General features: G+C 46.3%; 1 protein-coding gene across 2 annotated transcripts; it reads left to right on the forward strand.

Annotated features, from left to right (window-relative positions):
• Positions 1-37: 37 nt before the first annotated feature.
• SERPINB12 (serpin family B member 12) lies at positions 38-19,911 on the forward strand. 2 transcript variants are annotated; one of them, XM_036245999.1, is made up of 7 exons: positions 38-205; positions 2,352-2,489; positions 3,175-3,315; positions 5,125-5,242; positions 17,307-17,449; positions 18,414-18,581; positions 19,507-19,911. In XM_036245999.1, the coding sequence occupies exons 1-7, from the start codon at positions 38-40 to the stop codon at positions 19,909-19,911; spliced, it is 1,281 nt and encodes a 426-aa protein (XP_036101892.1). The 2 variants fall into 2 exon arrangements, with proteins under 2 accessions (XP_036101892.1, XP_036101893.1); XM_036246000.1 differs by having other exon boundaries at positions 2,352-2,435.
• Positions 19,912-20,298: the final 387 nt, after the last annotated feature.

Here is a 20,298-nt window from a genome sequence, read left to right on the forward strand (position 1 = left end):
TTGTTTCTGTTTGTTGTAGACGATACTCAGTTTCACGATGGATTCTCTTATTGCCGCAAACTCCAAATTTTGCTTTGATCTTTTTCAAGAGATAAGCAAAAACGATGATTCTAAAAACATCTTCTTCTGTCCTCTGAGCATCTCAGCTGCCCTTGGCATGGTCCGTCTGGGGGCCCGAAGTGACAGCGCACAGCAGATCGACCAGGTGCAGCTGCGGTAACCCTGGGTCCACTCTCCGAGTCAGGCCCCTCCCGCCTGACTAGTAATAGTAATTTTTAATGTGTATGCATTTCCTCTCTCACTCATTTCATTAAGTGACTATTTAGTAGGCGCCAGTTTTATACCCAGTGACAATTTGCTGGGCATATAGTCTGCCATAGAACACTCAGGGACAGCACAGACACAGGTCTTAAGTAGACCCAGGAAGAAGGGGGTGGATTGAAGTCTTCTTCATCGCTAACTTGATCATGGGGACATGGCAGCCTTTGACTTTATTTTACCTGAATAAAGGAAGTTATTCAAGATCCCAGAGTCCTTCTTGACTCTCTCTCTCTCTCTCTCTCTCTCACTTTGGATCACATTTGTCAGAAAAGCCTGTTGGCATCTTTTCTGAAATTTATCCAGAGCCCAGGTACCTCCCACCCCCTCCCTGAGGTCCCTTTCGAACCTGGATACAACTTCCTCACGGGCTTCCCGCTTCCACTGACTGTTCTCCTTCCAACTTCCAGAAAGAGCTTTTAAACACTTAAGTCAGACCCTGATTCTCATCTGCTTAAAACCCGGCCTTCCATCTCACTAATGATAGAAGCCAGAGCCCTTACAATGGCCCCTGAAGGTCTGGGGACCTGGGGACACCATCTGTCTTTATCCCTGTCCTCACTCGCGGGAGCCACACTGGCCTCCTGGCTTCCTTGGAAAGCCTGCCCCTGCTGCCTCCGCCGGCCCTTCCCCCAGGAAACTGACCTGCAACCTACCTTCTCCTCCAGGGCTTCAGCAGAGTGTGCCTACCTTGACCTCTCGGTCTTATGCTGCATCCCGGCCCCAATCCCCAGGGTTCCCTCTTACCCGAGCTATGCGCCCCTGTCATGGCATCGCCCTCCTTCTAACATGTGGCAGACAGTAAGATTACATATGCTGTTTTTCTTTTTAATGAGCTTTTAGCTAATTCCTATATTTTACATATTTCATAATGTCTTTCTATAACATTAAGTTTTATTTATTTATTTATTTAATTTTTGGAACGTGCCCCTAGTGGGAACCAAACCTGGGAGTCTCTGGTCAGCAAGCCGATGCTCCAATCACTGAGCCAAACCTGCCAGGGCTTAATGAGCTTTTAGTATGCCTTCCCCACTAGGATAGAATCTCCTAGAGGGCAGACATCTTGTCCTAGAACAGTGCTTGGCTTATAGTAGCCACTCAACATAGTGTGTAGAAGGAATGGATGAAAGTGACAAGAACAGTTCCCCCCATTAACTCAGGCTCCCGAGGCTGGTGTCACACTCCCCTGTGTCTAGCACACAGCTCAGGGGTTATGTCTGAACCCAGCTGCGTCCCAAGGCAGAGGGGTGCGTTCTTGGATAACGGCAGCATGGGCTTAGGGTCATTCATTTATTCATTTGCTTTCATTTGGTACGTTATTCCTTCGGCAAAACTGAGCTGTAGAGTGTGGCTGGCATCCTCCAGGGCAGGTTTCAGGCCCTTGGGGGGCACTGGCCAGCAAGCCTACCCCGAGCAGTGCGGGACACCCCTCTGGCCTGCGGCCCGTTTCTGGTGCTCTGGATGAGGTGTCTTCTCCTGTCCTCACTCAGCTGATTGACTTGAAGCTCTGGCTCAGCACCGTCTACCCGCAGAATCTGAGCCTTGTACGTAACTTACTCGTCTTCAGTAGCCATCCTAAGAAAGTAAAAAGAAACCGGCGAGACTAATTTTAATAACACATTTTATTGAACTCAGTGTATCCAAAATATTATCATATCAACATGTAAAATTAAAATTTTAAAAGAGATATTTTACATTCTTTTTTTTCCATACCAAAGCTTCAAAATCAGGTGAGTATTTTCAGGGTTAATTCAGGCTGGTTCAATAGCCACACGTGGTTCAGGGATGCCTGATACTCTTAGTTCAGTCACCTTCACGCTTACATGTCCCGAAAGGTGGGGTGGAATTCAGTAGACTCCCCCCTCCATCCCAACACTCAACCCAAGTCCAAAGAAACATCCGCTTTCCTTACTCTGCTGTGGCTTGTTTTGCGGGACTATCGTCGTCGTCCTGGGCCCTTAGAGCGGTGTTTCTGAAGCTCCTCAGGCCTGTGCTGTTCGCGTTGTCTGAACGGCCCCTGCCGTCCCCCGCAGGCACTCCACTTCCACGAGCTTTCCCAGCGGCACAGCGAAGCCCCGGACCCCTGCCTGAGAGACAGAAAACGGGAGGAGGAGCTGGCTGGCAGCCCCCCGGGAGCGCAGAAAGGAGCCTCGGAGGCTCTGCCTCTGCAGGTGAGCCCCCCCCCGCTTCTCGTCCTCACCCTGCTCACGCTGCTGTCCTGTCAGTGCTGACCGGTGCTTAGCGGGGACATTAGGTCCTGGCTGTCATCGACCCTCCAACAACAGCAGTCACCCTAGGACCCACCGTTGCTTCCTGTTCATGCTGGTGTGCCCCTGGCTGTAAGCCACTTTCCTAAAGAGTAGGAGCTAGTATCTCCGTTCATGATAAAGAAACTTAGCTCAAAGATAAGTTTAAAAAAAAAAACTTAGCTCAAAGCCCTTTCACCCCTACTTTTGCAGGCCACCGGTGCCCAGGATGGAGCCTGGTGGGGATGAAGGGTGGTGAGGGGAGGGATCCGAGGTGGGATTCTTACTGTCTCCCTACTTTTGCCTGTTTTATTTCCCCATGAAATCTGTAATGACACACACAATGTTTACTGGTTGTCTCAGAGGAGCAGTAATGATATCCTCCAGGTCTTAAATCCCTCCACCTCAAAAAGTTTAAGAGGAAGGTGGAGACAAGATCATCTCTTTCGTGTATCTTCTGAACACAGAGAAAAACGAGGTGCACGGACCAGAAACATCAGCTGCTCTCTTCCCCCCTCTCGTCTCATCTTGCTCCCCCACCTGGCAACAGAGCCAAACGACAACTTGCTTTGAACTGATCAAGATCACATTTTGTTTCTTCTTTTGTTAGGCGGAGTCTTCCAAGGATGAGAACCCACTTCTCAGCTGCTACTTCGGGCAGCTTCTCTCCAAACTAGATAGGATCAAAGATGATTACACCCTGAGCATTGCTAACAGGCTTTATGGGGAGCAGGAATTTCCAATCCGTCCGGTGAGTTGGGCTGCCATGGAGCATGCTGTTCAAGAGCCCGCCGTCCAGCCCTCGGCCCCTCTGACAGGCTGTGCTTGTGGACGGGCAGGATGCCAGGGCCCCCTCCTCTCCCGCCCCCCTGCGGCTCTCCGCCCGTTCCCAGCTTGAGGAGTGGATGAGGCTTCTTGGGAGGGGACTAGACTGGGTGGAAAGAGGGTCACGTGACTAGTAGCCTTCGGAGCCCGCGTGGGTTTGGTAATGCTGTTCTCTCTTGTGACCTCTTTCCCAGTCTGGGTGCCTGGTGCACCTGGGAGCTCCTCTCCCTGTTGCCTCTCAGCACCCCTGCCCTCCAAGGCACTTCTCTAAAGTCACCTTTGGGGCCACCATCAAGCTGCCCCCTGCCAGAGAAAGCAGAGTAGTGTAGCAGAGGGGGACTGTATTGCAGCCAAAAGACACAGGTCTTGTCTCTGTGGCTACACTGCTTTATCCCTAGAGCAAGCTTGGTCTGAATCTGTGCGGCAGTTTCCTCTGTCACCGCCAGAAGGCGCCATATGCACGCACGAATGTGAGGGGTGTGACCAATGGCAAGTGTGCGTCACAGCTGGCTAGGGTGGGGCTAGCAAGGAGGGGCAGCCTACTTGGACCAAAATAAGTAGCTTTCTCACAATGAAAATGATATTTTATATGCTGTTTTTTTTTATTATTTAAAGTGGCTTTATTGAGCTATAAATTCACATATCATAAAATTCACCTAATAAAAATGTACCAAAGAGCCCAGGCCAGTTTGGCTCAGCGGTTACAGCGTCAACCTGCGGACCAGAGAGTCCCTGGTTTGGTTCCTGCTAAGGGCATGTACCTGGGTTGCAATTGGTCCCCTGCCCCGGTTGGGGTCGTGTGGGTGGCAACCAGTTGATGTGTCTCTCTCACATAGATGTTTCTCTCTGTCTCTTCCTCCCTTTCTCCCTCCTGCTTTATCTGTAGATAAATGCAAAAATGTCCTCAGGCAAGGATAAAAAAAAAAAGTACCAATCAGTGGTGTTGCTATATTACATTATTAAGTTTTTAAAAAACTAGCCCTGGCCAGTTTGGCTCAGCGGTTGGAGCGTCGGCCTGCGGTCCAGAGAGACCTGGGTTCAGTTCCCACTAAGGGCACGTTTCTCGGTTGCAGTTTGTCCCCGGCCCTGGTTGGGCTCTGTGGGAGGCAGCACTCGATGTATCCCTTTCACGTCGATGTTTCTCTCTCTCTCCTTCCCACTCTATCTGAACAAAAAATGGAGTGACAAGACATGTCTTGTCTCTGTGGCTACACTGCTACACGGCTCGAGTGAGGATGAAAAAAACAAACAAACTGTATAATACCCATACCATAAAATTTCCACTTTAATCATTTTGGAATATACAATTCAGTGGCATTAATTACATTCACAAAATTGTGTAATCATCACCCTATTTCTAAAACATTTTCATCACCTTAAACAGAAACTCTGCAACCATTCAGCAGTTTTAATTAAAAAAAAAAAAAATAGAAGCATTTTACAGAAAAATCACTCAAGTTACTTGACACTTATCTTGGGATGTCTCCACAAATGTAATGTCCAAATACAAGGCTACCTGGTAGGAAAGCCCATTGCCATGGTCACTACCGACGGTCCCACAAACAAGTACCCTGTATCCTAAACCGTCACCGCAGCAGCTGGGGTGTCTCTGGCTAATTGAGACTGGGGGTAGGTAGAGACTGACATGCATCCAGGTTGAGTGACTCTTCACTCCTAGCTATTAGCATAATGAGATGATTTCTTCCCACTATTTCCATGTATCCTAATTTAACAGGAGTACTTAGATGGTGTGATTCAATTTTACCACACAACGATCGAAAGTGTTGACTTCCGGAAAGACACTGAAAAGTCCAGACAAGAGATTAACTTCTGGGTTCAGTCTCAATCCCAAGGTAAGAAAGGCCAACAGGTTGCAGCTGGTGTTCCTTCCCGTCTGAAAGCCAGCGGGTCAGCCAGCTTCTCACATGGCTGTCTGTCAGGGGCCAGATCCTCACGTGTGTGCACGGGGTCCAAAGCTTCTCTGGTGTGCGTGCAACAGTGAAAATGCTTGGGAGACGTGCCTTTTGGCCAACGATGCCAAAGGGAGTCAACTACTTCCGTTTCTTTTCAAGAATCAGTAAAAAGATTGAAAGAGACTCTAGTTATTCAGAAGGACATGGAAATAATAAAATCCTTACTCTCATCAACTTTCTACTAGAAATAGAGATGTCCTGAGGGAAGAGGGATTTACAGATAGTGATGAGTAGTGGCAATTTGAGTTCGATGTGAATGGAATTATATTTTGATGTGAAACTCTCCTTCCAACTTCATCCAGCTCCCAGCAAAAGGAAGTCTCTAAGTGGACTGTCTGAACAGGGGCTCCTAAAGTAGCCTCTACCCCCACCCCAGTCATATTTAAATATGATCAGCCTCCCTGCCTTGCTCGCTGGGAGCCCAGTTCATCAAACACACTTGCCTGGCTGCCAAATCCTCAGCCATGACCCCTGTGAGAACTGATCTTCATCTACCCTCTACTCTTTTTTTCCCCCAGATACCAAATTATTTATTTATTTAAATTAATTTATTTTTGTTACAGATGTTTCCCCTTTTCTCCCCCAATGATTCCCTCTCCCCCTCCCTCCCCACCCTGTCCCCAGCTTTGTTGTCCCTGTCCACTGTTCATGCATACATGCATATAAGTTCTGTGGTTTATCCCCCCCCTATTCTGGGGATTGTCAGTCTGTACCCCACTTCCATGTTTCTGGGACTACCCCATTCCTCAGACTGTTATGTTCATTATATTCCACAAATAAGTGAGATCATATGATATTTGTCTTTCTCTGCTTGGCTTATTTCGCTTAGGATAATACTCTCCAGGTCCCTCCATGTCGTCTCAAAGGATGAGAGATCTTTCTTTCTTACAGCCGCATAGTACTCCATTGTGTATATGTACCACTGCTTTTTTATCCATTCGTCTACTGATGGGCATTTGGGCATATTAGCTATTGTAAATAGTGCTGCTACAACCATGAGGGTACATATATTTTTTCTGATTGGTGTTTCAGGCTTCTTAGGGTATATTCCTAGAAGTGGGATTACTGGGTCAAATGGCAGCTCAATTTTTAATTTTTTAAGGTAACACCATATTGTTTTCCATAGTGGCTGCACCAGTCTGCATTCCCACCAGCAGTGCACTAGAGTCCCCTTTTCTCCACACCCTCACCAACACTTGTTGTTTGATGATTTGTTGATGGCGGCCACTCTGACAGGTGTGAGGTGATACCTCATTGTTGTTTTAATTTGCATCTCTCTGATGATTAGTGATGTTGAGCACTTCTTCATATGTCTCTTAGCCATTTGTATGTCCTATTTAGTTCCTCTGCCCATTTCTTAATTGGGTTCTTTGTCTTCCTTTTGTTGAGTTGTATGAGCACTCTATATATTTTGGAAATTAATCCCTTACCTGATGTATCATTGGCAATGATGTTCTCCCATACAGTGGGTTACCTTTCCATTTTGGTGGTTGTTTCTTTTGCTGTGCAGAAGCTTTTGAGTTTGATGTAGTCCCATGTGTTCATTTTCTCCTTTGTTTCTGTTGCCTTAGGTGACGTATCAGTAAAAATTCTGCTGCGTATGATGTCTGAAATTTTATTGCCTACATTTTCTTCTAGGATTTTTATGGATTCATGAGTCACATTTAAGTCTTTATCCATTTTGAGTTTATTTTTGTGTATGGGGTAAGTTGATGGTATAGTTTCATTTTTTTTGCATGTAGCTGTCCAATTTTCCCAACACCATTTATTAAAGAGGCTGTCTTTACTCCACTGTATGCTCTTGCCACCTTTGTCAAATATTAATTGAGCATATTGTGTTGAGTCCTTTCCTGGGTTCTCTGTTCTGTTCCATTGATCTATCTGCCTATTCTTGTGCCAGTACCAGTCTGTTTTGATTACGGTGGCTTTGTAGTATAACCTGAAATCTAGTAATGTGATCCCTCCTACTTTGTTCTTCTTTTTCAAGATTGCTGTGACTATTTGGGGTCTTTTTGGTTCCATGTGAACTTTTGAAATATTTGTTCTAGTTCTGTGAAATATGTCGTTGGTATTTTGGTGGGGATTACATTGAATCGATAGATTGCTTTGGGTAGTATGGACATTTTAATGATGTTAATTCTTCCAATCCATGAACAAGGTATATGCTTCCACTTTTTTTATACCTTCCTCTATTTCTTTTTTCAATGACCTGTACTTTTCTACGAATAGGTCCTTTATTTCTTCGGTAAAGTTTATTTCTAGGTATCTTAATTTTTTTGCCGCAATGGTAAATGGGATTGTTTTCTTATTTCTCTTTCTGTGAGTTCATCATTGGTGTATAAAAACACCATTGGTTTCTTGATGTTAATTTTGTATCCTGCTACTTTGCTAAATTCACTTATTAAGTGTAGTGAATTTTTGATGGAGTCTTTGGGGTTTTCCACTTATAGTAGTGTCATGTCATCTGCGAATAATGCCAGTTTCACTTTCTTCTTTCCAACTTGGATCCCTTTTACTTTTTCTTTCTGTCTGATTGCTGTGGCTAAAACTTCCACTACTATGTTAAATAAGAGTGGCAAAAGTGGGCATCCTTGTCTTGTTCCTGTTCTTAAGGGAAATGCTTTTAGTTTTTGCACATTGAGTATGATGTTGGCTGTAGTTCTTTCATATATGGCCTGTATTATGTAGAGAAATGATCCCTCTCTTCCTAGATTGCTGAGCATTTTTATCAGAAATGGGTGCTGAATTTTTTCAAATGCTTTTTCAGCATCTATTGATATGATCATATGATTTTTATCTTTCATTTTGTTTAGGTGAAGTATCACATTTATTAACTTGCAAATATTGTACCAGCCTTGCATCCCTGGGATGAATCCCACTTGGTCATGGTGAATAATTTTTTTTATGTTTTGCTGGATTCAATTTGCTAGTATTTTGCTCAGGATTTTGGCATGTATGTTCATCAGGGATCCTGGCCTGTAGTTTTTCTTCTTTGTAGTGTCTTTTTCTGGTTTTAGAATTAGAATTATGCTGGCCTCATAAAACGAGTTTGGAAGTCTTCCTTCTTCTTGAATTTTTTGGAATAGTTTGAGGAGAATGGGTAGTAGTTCTTCTTTGAATGTTCGGTAAAATTCTCCCCTATGAAGCCATCTGGGCCTGGGCTTTTGTTTGCTGGGAGCGTCTTGATTATATCTTCAATTTTTTTGTTGTTATTGGTCTGTTCAAGTTTTCTATCTTGTCCCAGTCCAGTTTTGGGAGACTATGTGTTTCTAGAAATTTGTCCATTTCACTTAGATTGTCGAATTTGTTGCCGTATAATTGTTCATAATATTTGTTAGCAATCCTTTGTATTTCTGTGGTGTCAGTTATTATTTCTCTTCTTTCATTTCTGATTTTGTGTATTTGGGTTCTCTCTCTTTGTTTCTTGGTGAGTCTAGCTAAGGGTCCATCAACCTTGTTGTTCTTTTCAAAAAACCAGCTCTTTGTCTTATTGATCCTTTGAATTGTTTTTATTTTTTTGGTCTCTATGTCATTTATTTCTGCTCTGATCTTTACTATTTCCTTCCTTCTACTTGCTCTGGGGTTTTCTTTTTGTTTGCTTTCTAGTTCTTTAAGTTGTGAGGTTAGATAGTCTATTAGAGATTTCTCTTGCTTCTTGAGGTGGGCCTGTAGTGCTATGAACTTCCCTCTCAGAACTGCTTTCCATGCATCCCATAGATTTTGTGTTGTTGTGTGTTCCTTTTCATTGGTTTCCAGGAACTTTTTAATTTCTTCCTTGATCTCCATGGTAACCCATTCATTATTCAACAACATGCCATTTAGCCTCCATGTTTTCAAATGTCTTTGCATGTTCTTGTTGTAATTGATTTCTTGTTTCATGCCATTGTGATCTGAGAAGATGCTTGATATGATTTCAATCTTCTTGAACTTGTAGAGACTTAGTTTGTGCCCTAACTTGTGGTCTATCTTTGAGAATGTCCCATTTGCACTTGAGGAGAATGTGAATTCTGTAGTTTTGGGGTATAATTCTCTGTAGATATCTATTAAATCCATTTGATTTGATACTTCATTTAGAGTCTGTGTTTCTTTGTTAATTTTTTTGTCTAGATGATCTATCCAGCGATGTCAGTGGGGTGTTGAAGTTCCCTGCTGTTGATTTCTCCTTTGAAGTCCTCCAGAAGATTTTTAATATATGTTGGTGCTCCTATATTGGGTGCATATATGTTTACTAAGGTTATATCTTCCTGTTGGATAGATGCTTTCAATATTATGTAGTGGCCTTCTTTGTCTCTAGTTATGGCCTTCATTTTGAAATCTACTCTATCAGATATAAGCATTGCTACCCCAGCTTTTCTTTCCTTTCTATTTGCTTGAAAGATTTTTTTCCATCCCTTTACTTTCAACCTATGTGAGTCTTTTGTTGTGAGGTGGGTCTCTTGTAAACAACATATACTGAGTCTTGCTTTCTTATCCAGTCAGCTACTCTGTGTCTTTTTATGGGAGCATTCAATCCATTTACATTTAAGGTGATAATTGATATGTACTTATTTATTGCCATTTTTGTTTAGTGTGATTTTATTTTTCTTCCTGTTTCCTCTACTAATTACAGCAGTTCTTTTAGCATATCTTGCAGTGCTGGTTTGGTGCTAATATATTCCCTTAGCCTTTTTTTTGTCTGGAAAGGTCTTTATTTGACCTTATATTTTGAATGATAGCCTTGCTGGGTAGAGTAGTCTTGGATTCAGATCCTTGTTTTTCATGACCTTTATTACTTCATGCCACTCCCTTCTGGCCTGTAGTGTTTCTGCTGAGAAGTCAGCTGAGAAGCTTATGAGGTTTCCTTTGTAGGTAACCTGTTGCATAGCTCTTTTTTTTTTTTCAAATCTTTATTGTTGGATGTAAAATGTATTACATATGTTCCACATTTTTCCCCCATTGACCCCCTCCTCCCTACTCCTGCCCCCCTCCCACCTTTTTCCACACTATTGTCTGTGTCTATTGGTTATGCATATAAGTTCTTTGGTTTATTTCTTCCCACCCCCCCAACCCCTTTCCCTTTGAGGTTTGTCAATCTAGCAATGAATTTGTGTTTCTTAATCCCTTCACCTTTTTCACCCATTCCCCCAAACCCCCTTCCCAACTGGCAACCAACAAAATGTTCTCTGTATCTATGAGAATGTTTCTGTTCTGCCTGTTCATTTTGTTTGTAGATTCCATTGTTTTTTTTTTAATTTTTAATTTTTAATTTTTATTTTTTTATCCTCACCCGAGGATATTTTTCCATTTTTTGTACAGATAGAGTGGGAGGGAGAGAGAGGAAGAAGAGAGAGAGAGAAACATCGACGTGAAGGGACACATCGAGTGGCAGCCACCCGCACGACCAACCAGGGACGGGGACAAACTGCAACTGAAGTACGTGCCCTTAGCGGGAACCGAACCCGGGTCTCTCCAGACCGCAGGCCGACGCTCTAACCGCTGAGCCAAACTGGCCAGGGCCATTGTTGATAGATATGTATTCATTGCCATTTTGTTTGTTCATACATTTTATCTTTTTCTTCAAAAAGACCCTTCATCATTTCATATAATAACGATTTGGTAGTGATGAATTCCTTTAACTTTTTCTTTTCTGGGAAAGTTTTTATATGTCCATCGATTCTAAATGACAGCTTTGCAGGATAGAGTGATTTTGGTTGTAGGTTCTTGGTTTTCATCACTCTGAATATTTCTGGCCACTCCCTTCTGGCCTGCAAAGTTTCTTTTGAGAAATCAGCTGACAGCCTAATGGGAACTCCCTTGTAGGTAACTAGCTGCCTTTCTCTTGCTGCTTTTAAGATTCTCTCTTTGTCTTGAACCTTTTGCATTTTGATGATGATGTGTCTTGGTGTGGGCCTCTTGGGGTTCATCTTGTTTGGGACTCTCTGTGCTTCCTGGACTTGTATGTCTGTTTCCTTCACCAAGTTAGGGAAGTTTTCTGCCATTATTGTTTCAAACAGGTTTTCGATTTCTTGTTCTCTCTCTTCTCCTTCGGGCACCCCCAAGATGCGAATGTTGGCACGCTTGAAGTTGTCCCAGAGGCTCCTTACACTATCCTCATTTTTTTGGATTCTTTTTTCTTTTTGCTGTTCTGATTGGGGATTTTTTGCTTCCTTATATTCCAAATCGATGGTTTGCTCCTTGGATTTATGTACTCTATTATTGAAGCTGTGTAAATTATTCTTTATTTCAGTTAATGCCTCCTTCAATTCTAACTGTGTATCCATGATTTCTAACTGGTCCTTTTTTATGCTCTTGAGGCCCTCCCTAAGTTCACTGAGGATCTCACTAAGTTCATCGAGCATCCTTGTAAGCAGTATTTTGAACTCAGTATCTGTTAGGTTGCTTATCTCCCTTTCGCTTAGTTCTTTTATTGGGGTTTTGTTCTGTTCTTTCATTTGGGACCTGTTTCTTTGTCTCCTCATTTTGGCTGCCTCCCTGTGTTTGTTTCTGTGTATTACTTAATGAGAGGTATGGGGTTCGCTGAGACCCGATGCTGCTCATTTGAAAGAATTTAGGAAAAACCTGAAGCAGGATCCAAGACAGGCCAATCCTATGGTTAAGAAAGTGGCAACAACTTGGTTGGGCCTGAAAGTTGGGTGGGGCGGGGCCTCAGGGAGTCAGCAGGGTGGGGCTACCAGTGTGAGCCAGGTTGCTGGAGTCCCAGATATGGCTTCTGTCTGCCGCCCCCAGGAAGGTCTCACTAAAGGAACAAAGGCCTCTGACAGCACGTTTTTCCCCGAGAAAGCCCCCTCTCCAGCCCTCGCTCCAATGCCAAACAGCTCAGTTCTTCCCTGTGTGTCTCTGGCGCCCCTCGAGCTGCCCCCCCTCCAAGCTTAGAGGGAGAGAATCTGATAAGTTCATGTGCGGGCCCTTTAAGGAGCTGCCTGGGGCTCCAGCCGCCTCAGCCTCCCTGAGCCTCAGTTCCCACTGGTTTTTCCAGCCAGAGTTATGGGGATTCTCTTCCTGGCACTGGAACCCTGAACGGGGCGCCTGGTGTGGGACGGGGACCCCTCAGTCCTCAGGGAGGACCTTCCCAGCTGAGGTGTCCTCCTGATTTTTATCCACCACACGTGGGTGTGGGACCAGCCCGTCCCCTCCGCCCTCCTACCAGTCTGGATGTAGCTGCTGCTTTAATTCCGTAGTTGTACGACTTCTATTCAGCTTGATTTCGGGTGGTTTTGAATGATGGTTGTTCTGTAGTTTAGTTGTAACTTTGATGTGGTTGTGGGAGGACGCGATACCGCGTTTACCCGCCATCTTGACCTGAAGTCTGTTGCATAGCTCTTGCTGCCTTTAGGATTCTCTCTTTGTCTTTAATTTTTGGCATTTTAATTACTATGTGTCTTGGTGTGGGCCTGTTTAGGTTCTTCTTACTTGGGGCTCTCTGTGCTTCTTGAACTTGAATGCCTTCTTCCTTCACCAAGTTAGGAAAGCTTTCTGTCACTATTTCTTCAAATATATTCTCTAACCCTTGCTCATTATCTTCCTCTTCGGGGACTCCTATGATGCGAATGTTATTACGTTTACAATTGTCCCACAGTTCTCTTAAGTGATCTTCCTGTTTTTGAATTGTTTTTTCCTTTTGGTTGTCTGATTGGTTGATTTTTTCTACCCTATCTTCTAATTCACTGATCTGGTCCTCAGCTTCTTCTACTCTGCTGGTTATTCCTTCCAATGTGTTCTTAATTTCTGCTATGTCATTCTTCATTTCCACTTGGTTGTTTTTTGATGTTTCTCTATCTTTACTCATGGTGCTGATGTCCTTACTCATGCTGTTGAGCTTCCTCAAGCATGGCTCTGAACTCTACCTCTGATAATTTGCTTAACTGCATTTTGTTCATCTCATCTTCGATAGACTCCTCTTGTTCTTTCATTTGGCATTTGTTTCTTTGTTTCACCATTTTGGCTCTCAGTGGATTTTGGAGCCTGCCAAATTTTCCCTGTGGGTGTTGGTGTTCTGCCGTTTGTGGCTCCCTCTACTGGGTTTGGATGAGCCTGGGTGGGCCCACGTTAAACACCATTGTCAAGTCTTACTTTCCTGGGTAGATTTACAAGCCCAGGAAAGGTTCAGTTTTCCTCTAGCTTTTTTCTGGAGGCCATTAGTCTCAGTTACTCAGTGCCTTGGAATGTAGCCCTGGTGTTCTGCAAAAGAGGATTTCCAGAGGGTGGGATAGATGCTGGTAGTTAATGAGCCTCAAGTTTTATTTTTTTGCCTCACCTGGGAAAGGCTGAATCTTTGAGTGGGGGCTGCTGCTTTTGCCCTCAGCTAAAGGAAGAAGCACACTGGCCACCGTCCTTTGTGGCCGCAACTCAGCAAAAACTCTGAGTGCCCTCCAAATCTCGGGTGTCCCCACAGAGTTCCAGCTCCGTCTGCCCTCCCTCTGCCGTAGCCCCCAGGTGAGTGGCTGTGGCCAGTTTAGCGCTCTGTCCCAGCTCTCTGTGCTGTGGAGCGGTCTTGGTCTCTATTCCCCAAGGGCTCTGCTCACAGCTAAGACTGCTGCTGTCCGTGGGCTCCCAGCCCGCCACCCTCTCGCGCCTCCACAGATCCTACCAGTGTCCCTATTTATGTGGTCCTGTCCTGCTGCTTTTCTGTTGCTTTTTTCTGAAGATTTTTCTTTATTTTAGTTGTAATTCCCGTTTGGTCCTGGGAGATCGTCTGTGTAGCTGCCATTCACTCAGCTTCCATTTTCACACCCTCTAGGCCTATCTTGTGCGCAGCTGGGTCACACAGGCCTCTCTGGTGCCCCCATGGGTAACTGGATTGCACAGTCCCTTTGGGGACCTGGCTCTATGCCTATCTTATGGGCTGCTGGCCTCTCTGGTGCCCTGCACCCTGCAGTTCCCACAGGCGGGTAGCTGGATGGCACCAGTCCCTCTCGGGCTCCGGCTTCCCACTGCTCTTGTGAACTGCTGGACCGCACAGGCCTCTGTGGAGCCCCAGGTCCCACCACTGGCGTCTGGGGAGTGCTGCTGCCCCATGGGGTCAACTCCTGCTCAGCTTTTGCTGTAGTTTTTGGGGATGTGTCTCAGCTGCTGGTCTGCTTCTATTGCCTGGGGATGGATGTCTGCTCCCAGCCTCTGTGGCTGGGGGTATATCTCCACTCTGATTGGGCTGCTACTGTGGAGGATGGTGCTGGGCTCCGGGCTGTCTGTGGCTTCCGCGACCAGCACCTTGGGAGCTCCCCTACTGTGCACCGGTCTGTGTTGTCACAGACTGTCCACTGGTCCGATGGTGCCAGGTGCTCTGGTGGGCTCAGGTTGCTGGGCCCTGGCCTCTCCCACTGCCTCCTCCCAGGGAAGACCCGGGATCTTCCAAAATGGTGGGACCTCCCCAAGGTGCAGGGAGAAGCGCCCTGAAGGGCCGCTCACCGAGGTAGCCGGCTGCTCCGTCCACAGCACAGGGACCTTGTGCTCCGGGGTCTGCACTGCTCGGGTTTGGTCGTCCACCTTCACGTCCACTCACACTCTCTACACACCCGCTCACTCTCTCACACACTCACCCTCCCTCCGGTCCTGCCCGCTGCCATCTTCCTCCACCCTCTACTCTTTATTGTCCTCTTTCTAATATGTTCTTCAATGTGACCCACTTACATGGCTGTTCCAAAAAGCATACACACTTGTGCTCCTTGGAAACGCTACCAATCTGTGTGTGTTGCCTGTCTCTTGCCCAGCGCTTTACCTGGCGGAGTGCTGGCTTCTTCACTCCTGGGATGTTTGCAATGAAAACGAAACACAAACTGCGTAAAACTGGGGCTGACTGCAGCTAAATGGGTCAAATGACCTCGGTGTGGATGACCTTTGTGGTCTCAGTAGCCACATCTGTAAAAGGATGGAGTAGGAGCGAGAAGGTGTCTCACCTCCATCAAATTCCACAGTTTGTATTTTCTTGTAGCAAATGGAACCCACCATTTCATGTTCTAAATAGTTTCTCCTTGTAGGTTCTGTGTCTTGTTCCATTATTTCTGTTGCCGTGAATGCTCTCACTGTAGTTTAGGGTTTCCTTTCGATAGCCCTGGGAACTCTCGTTTTTTGAACCACAACAGTGTTTTCAGACTGACTGTTCATTTGCCCATAGAATCAAAGCGTATCTTCCCTCTAAAATAGCCACAGAGGTTGGAGTTTGTCTGTCATATTAGAAACATTTGGGACCCTATTTATTAGACTTACAATATCTAGCATACAATAAAAAAAAATAACTTAGCATATTTAAAAACTATTCTTTCATTGAGCTGTAAGGAGTTTCAAATCCGCAATAGCTATTTTAGTGTCTTATATTTATTCTAATTAATATATAAAGTCACCTTGTCTTAATAAGAACCCACCGAAGTATAAACGTTTTCAGAAATTATTCAGATGATGAACTAGGAACGAAAGAAAGGAAGCCAGAGAAGGTTTTAGACAGGGAGTGTGTGTTTTAAAAGACGTCTCTGACTGCAGACTGGAGAACAGACTGGAAGTGGGCGGGAGGGACAGAGAGGATGCTCCTCGCAGAAGACCCAGGGGACGTCTGGCGGCTTGGTCTGGGTGGTAGTCGTGGTGAGGGTGAGAGGTGGATGCGTCTGAGAGATACTGAGAGGTAGACCAGAAGGACTTTACCCAACACATCGATAGCTGACTGTTGAATGAGAGTCAGAGTCATCAGGAATGGCCCATAACACTTGAACATGAAATCTTAGTTCTTCAACGTGAAAAGCAAAGTCTGTGAGCGCAGGTACAGAAATCACCTTTATGACATGCTGTCCAGGTCCCCTTAGAACAGGTGACAAATATTTTAATGTACTTTTTCAAGCAAAGTTTTTCCCACACGGGCGTACGGCCTGTCCTCTCCCTCTCTCCTGTCTTCCTCGCATTGGCTTAGGGTTGGGGTACCCCTGCCTAGCCTTCCCTTGGGAGAAATACCCAAACTCCAAAATTATTTCTCCTCACTTCTAACACATGCCACAAAATGAAACGAAACGAAACGAAACGAAACGAAACGAAACGAAACAAAACACCAAGAACAAACTTCCACACCTTCAAGGTTCCACGCAGTTGCCAAGAGGACTCAACTGTCCCAGAGTATTTTAACTGCAGATGATGACGACACGATGTATTATTATGAGATTTAAGAGAAATCTTCTTAAGGCGGAGGGGTCTTCTCATGTTAAGGCCTAGGCATACGTTCACGTAGCGGTACTGCCGATGTGGCGTTTCGGGGTAGAGCCGGATGCGTGCGAAGAACTGTTGCCTGGCAGCGTGGCCTCTCCTGTCTGCCTTGGGGCTGTGTTATTGTGGAGGGAGCCCCAGAGCCGACCGAAGGGGAAGGAGGTCCCAGCACTGGTCTCAGCCAGTGTCCTGCTGTTGGTCTGTGTGACCTCAGCTCCGATGAGCTGTGGTCTCTTCTCCTATAGAGAGAGGGTAACAGTATCTACTTCTCATGGTTCGGGTAGGAGGGAATGAGAGACGGCCTGCGCAAGTCCCTGTAAAATAAGTTTTATATCATCGCCCCGTACATTTATGTGTTTTTGCTTATACGCAGGCGTATGTACCCTGCTGTGAGGAGTGCTTTAGACAGAAAGTTCCCACCACAGCCTTTTTTCTCAGGGATATTACAATCTAATCTCTACTCTGAAGAATGAATCAGGGCACGAGATGGCTGATGCAGAGTTCCCATGACAACGGCATAGAGAACCAGAGGAAATCCCCTGTGTTACAGGCTCCGAACTGGCCCCTGCCCCCTCACTCCCAACCTGACCTCCACTCCTAGCCCCCCGCATCTGAGTGCTTTCATTCTCTCGGGTTAGCTCTTGAGGGAGACCCTCTCTAGCCTTGGACATGCTAAGCTACATTAAAAAAAAATCTGTCCACAGGAAAACTTTTGATGCAATTCACGGTCGAGACATTCCCTGGAACTCTAATTTTCTTCTAGGTAAAATCAAGGAGCTGTTCGGCAAGGACACCATCAACAGCGGGACGGTGCTCGTGCTGGTCAATGCGGTCTACTTCAAGGCCAAATGGGCAAAATACTTCGAAGTTGGAAGCACGGTGGAGGCACCGTTCTGTCTGAGTGAGGTACTATCTTGGAGCATGTGGTTTTCTGAATATTCCACTAAGAATGGTTTGCAGTGTGTGTGCTCAGATCTCACCCGTGACCTCGGGGTTACAGCTCGCATTGAGAAGAAGGACACCTTTGCTATAAACAGAAATCGGTATTTGAAGTTGATTGAGCATTTTTGTGCCAGGCACTGCACTGAGCATTTTCCACTCGTCATTTCACTTGTTCCCTAAAGTCGCCTTGCAACAGTGGGTGTTACTATTATTATTCTCACTTAGGAGCTGAGGGGAAAAAATGCCAAGGTTGCTATGTAGTCAGGTCCATGCGTTAGTACCCACCTCTGTGTTTGCCAGAGAAACCCGTGTTCCAAGCCACCAGGCTGCTGCACAGGAGACGAGGGAAGAGTCAGACCCCAGCCCCCCAGCCCAACACCTGTTAGCTGTGTCCTCTGCAGGGCTGCACGTTCTCATCTGTGGAATGCCCATCGCCCCGCATACCACGAGGTTACCATGAGGTTTACGCTACCTGGGGCTGCGCCCTGTCCTCTGATGGAAGTCTATGCAACAGGTGTTTGTAGTTACTATGGAGATGGTGGTCACCTAACCGAGGCTCCCACTGGCCCTCGGTGGAGTCATTCAGTCCAGCGGGGTCAGGAGGTCACGAGGCTGGGCTGGCTGAGACAGAAGACCGAGAGCGCCGCAGGGCCTGTTTCTGCCAGCTGAGCTGTGGGCAGGTGCCTGGTAGGCAGTCTACCAATACCTGGTCTTGGCAGTTGAATAACCCATTACAACCACGGGAGAGAAAGTGTTGGCAAAGTAAGGGCCAGTGGGCAGATGACTCTCAGGTTGGGTCACTGGTGTGGCTCAGAACTTCTGGTAGACCCCACTCATCTAACGAACCCCTATTTTCGGGGAAGATGGGAACCGTGTGAGTCTGCGCTCATCATGACAGTCCTGTGACTTTCTCCCTCGCTCACCACAGAATGAAACGAAGACTGTGAAGATGATGAATCAGAAGGGTGTGTTCAGAATGGGCTTCGTCGAGGAGGCGAAGGTGCAGATCCTTGAAATGCGGTACATCAAAGACAAGCTCAGCATGTTCGTCCTTCTGCCGTCACCCTCGGCAGACAACCTGCGGGGCCTGCAGGAGGTAAAGCTGCACCCCGGCTCTGCAAAATGTTTCCCTGGAGCCCTTGGGCGCAGCGCTCGCTCCCGTCCCTCCCCCGGGAAAGGGTGGCGCCTGAGCTGGCAGAGGCACGCACAGATAGACAAGAGTCTCATTTGTTCAGAAAAGAACGAACGTCGAACACGTGGGCTCGGGCTTTCTTCTCTCATCCCATTGCTCTCTGTAACCAGATCTCCCCAGACCAGCGGATCTGGATGGGGAGTCGCTTGAGAATTGCTGCAGATGACATGGCTTTTCCTCCTCCCTGACTGTCCTGACTGCTGGCCTCTCACTCAGACCATTTGGCTGCAGCTCAAAGACTCTTGAGCTGCATCCTGCTCTGGGTGCCTGGGGATGCGGGTCCTGGGAGAGATTTCTCGTGAAGTGAGAATTCATAGAGGCTGGGGAAGCTCAGCTGCGTGTCCTGTGGGCTACAGAGAGCAGACAGAGGGAGGGAGAAAGTGAGAGAGAAACACCGGGTGGTGATTACAATGACAACCAGTATTCAAAACTTAGTATGTGCCTGCGCTATGTTAAGTACTTTAAATCCATTCTTGTGTTTAATCCCTGAAGAGCTCAATGGCATTATCTCTGTTATAGAAAAGATTGAAATTCCAATGTCAAGGCCTGGTCATGCTCACCCAACTCAGTCAACTGAGCTTTGCTCGGCTTCGGACACTAGTCTTGTCAGACCCCAAAGAACACCGCACCTCAAATTGTCCCGCAACGTCTAAAGAGTAAAGAGATTTGCTTGGAGCAGTTTTAAATGAAATCGGAGTGTTTCGAGGTGTAGGAAGAGCACTTGGAGGGTGTTACGAACTGTTGAAGTAGACTGGACACTGAGAAGTTACTGGGGCATCCTTTGCAGGTTCACAATCTGACCCTAAATATTATTTTCCTCATCCTGCAGCTTGAAAGGAACATCACCTATGAAAAAATAGTGGCCTGGAGCAGTTCTGAAAATATGCCAGAACAAAGGGTCGCCGTCTCCTTTCCCCAGTTCACCCTGGAAGACAGTTACGATCTCAATTCTATTCTGCAAGACATGGGCGTCACGGACGTCTTCGATGAAAAGAAGGCTGATCTGACCGGGATCTCTCCAAGTCCCAGCTTGTACCTGTCCCGAGTTATCCACAAAACCTTCGTGGAGGTGGATGAAGACGGCACCCAGGCTGCTGGCGCCAGTGGGGCCGTTGGCAGCGTGATGTCTGCTCCATCCTGGGAGACCTTTAACGCCAACCACCCTTTTCTCTTTTTCATCAGACACAACAGAAACCACACCATCCTCTTCTATGGCAGGGTCTGCTCTCCTTGAAAGGAGCACATGTCCAGCACCTGGAGCCGGAAGGAAATGACGGCACAGTCTTCCCCTGGCACAACGTGGCCTCTGTGCTTCTGGTGGAGTTTCATCACGGTGCCCGGCTCCCTGCTTGGGCCTGGGCCTGGGCCTGTCCTGCTCTGTTTTTTCTTTTTCTTTTTCTTTTTTGTGAATCCTCACCTGCGGATATTTTCCCGTTGATTTTTAAAGAGAGTGGAAGGGACGAAGAGAGCGAGAAAAATATCGATGTGGGAGAGACACATCGATTGGTTGCCTCTTGAACGACCCCACCTGGGGCCAGGGATTGAACCTGCAACCCAGGTTCGTGCCCTTGACTGAATCGAACCCGAGACCTTTAGGTCCTCAGGCTGATGCTCTGACCAC

Source organism: Molossus molossus, unplaced genomic scaffold, assembly GCF_014108415.1.
Source record: "Molossus molossus isolate mMolMol1 unplaced genomic scaffold, mMolMol1.p scaffold_m16_p_6, whole genome shotgun sequence".
Taxonomy (NCBI): domain Eukaryota; kingdom Metazoa; phylum Chordata; class Mammalia; order Chiroptera; family Molossidae; genus Molossus; species Molossus molossus.

What these genes read in the sequence shown, in the direction of transcription:
- SERPINB12 (XM_036245999.1), top strand. Translation starts at nt 38, where the DNA reads ATGGATTCTCTTATTGCCGCAAACTCCAAATTTTGCTTTGATCTTTTT. An exon ending in GCGCACAGCAGATCGACCAG is followed by an intron (nt 206 to 2,351) that starts GTGCAGCTGCGG and finishes CGTCCCCCGCAG; the next exon opens with GCACTCCACTTCCACGAGCT. An exon ending in CGGAGGCTCTGCCTCTGCAG is followed by an intron (nt 2,490 to 3,174) that starts GTGAGCCCCCCC and finishes TTCTTTTGTTAG; the next exon opens with GCGGAGTCTTCCAAGGATGA.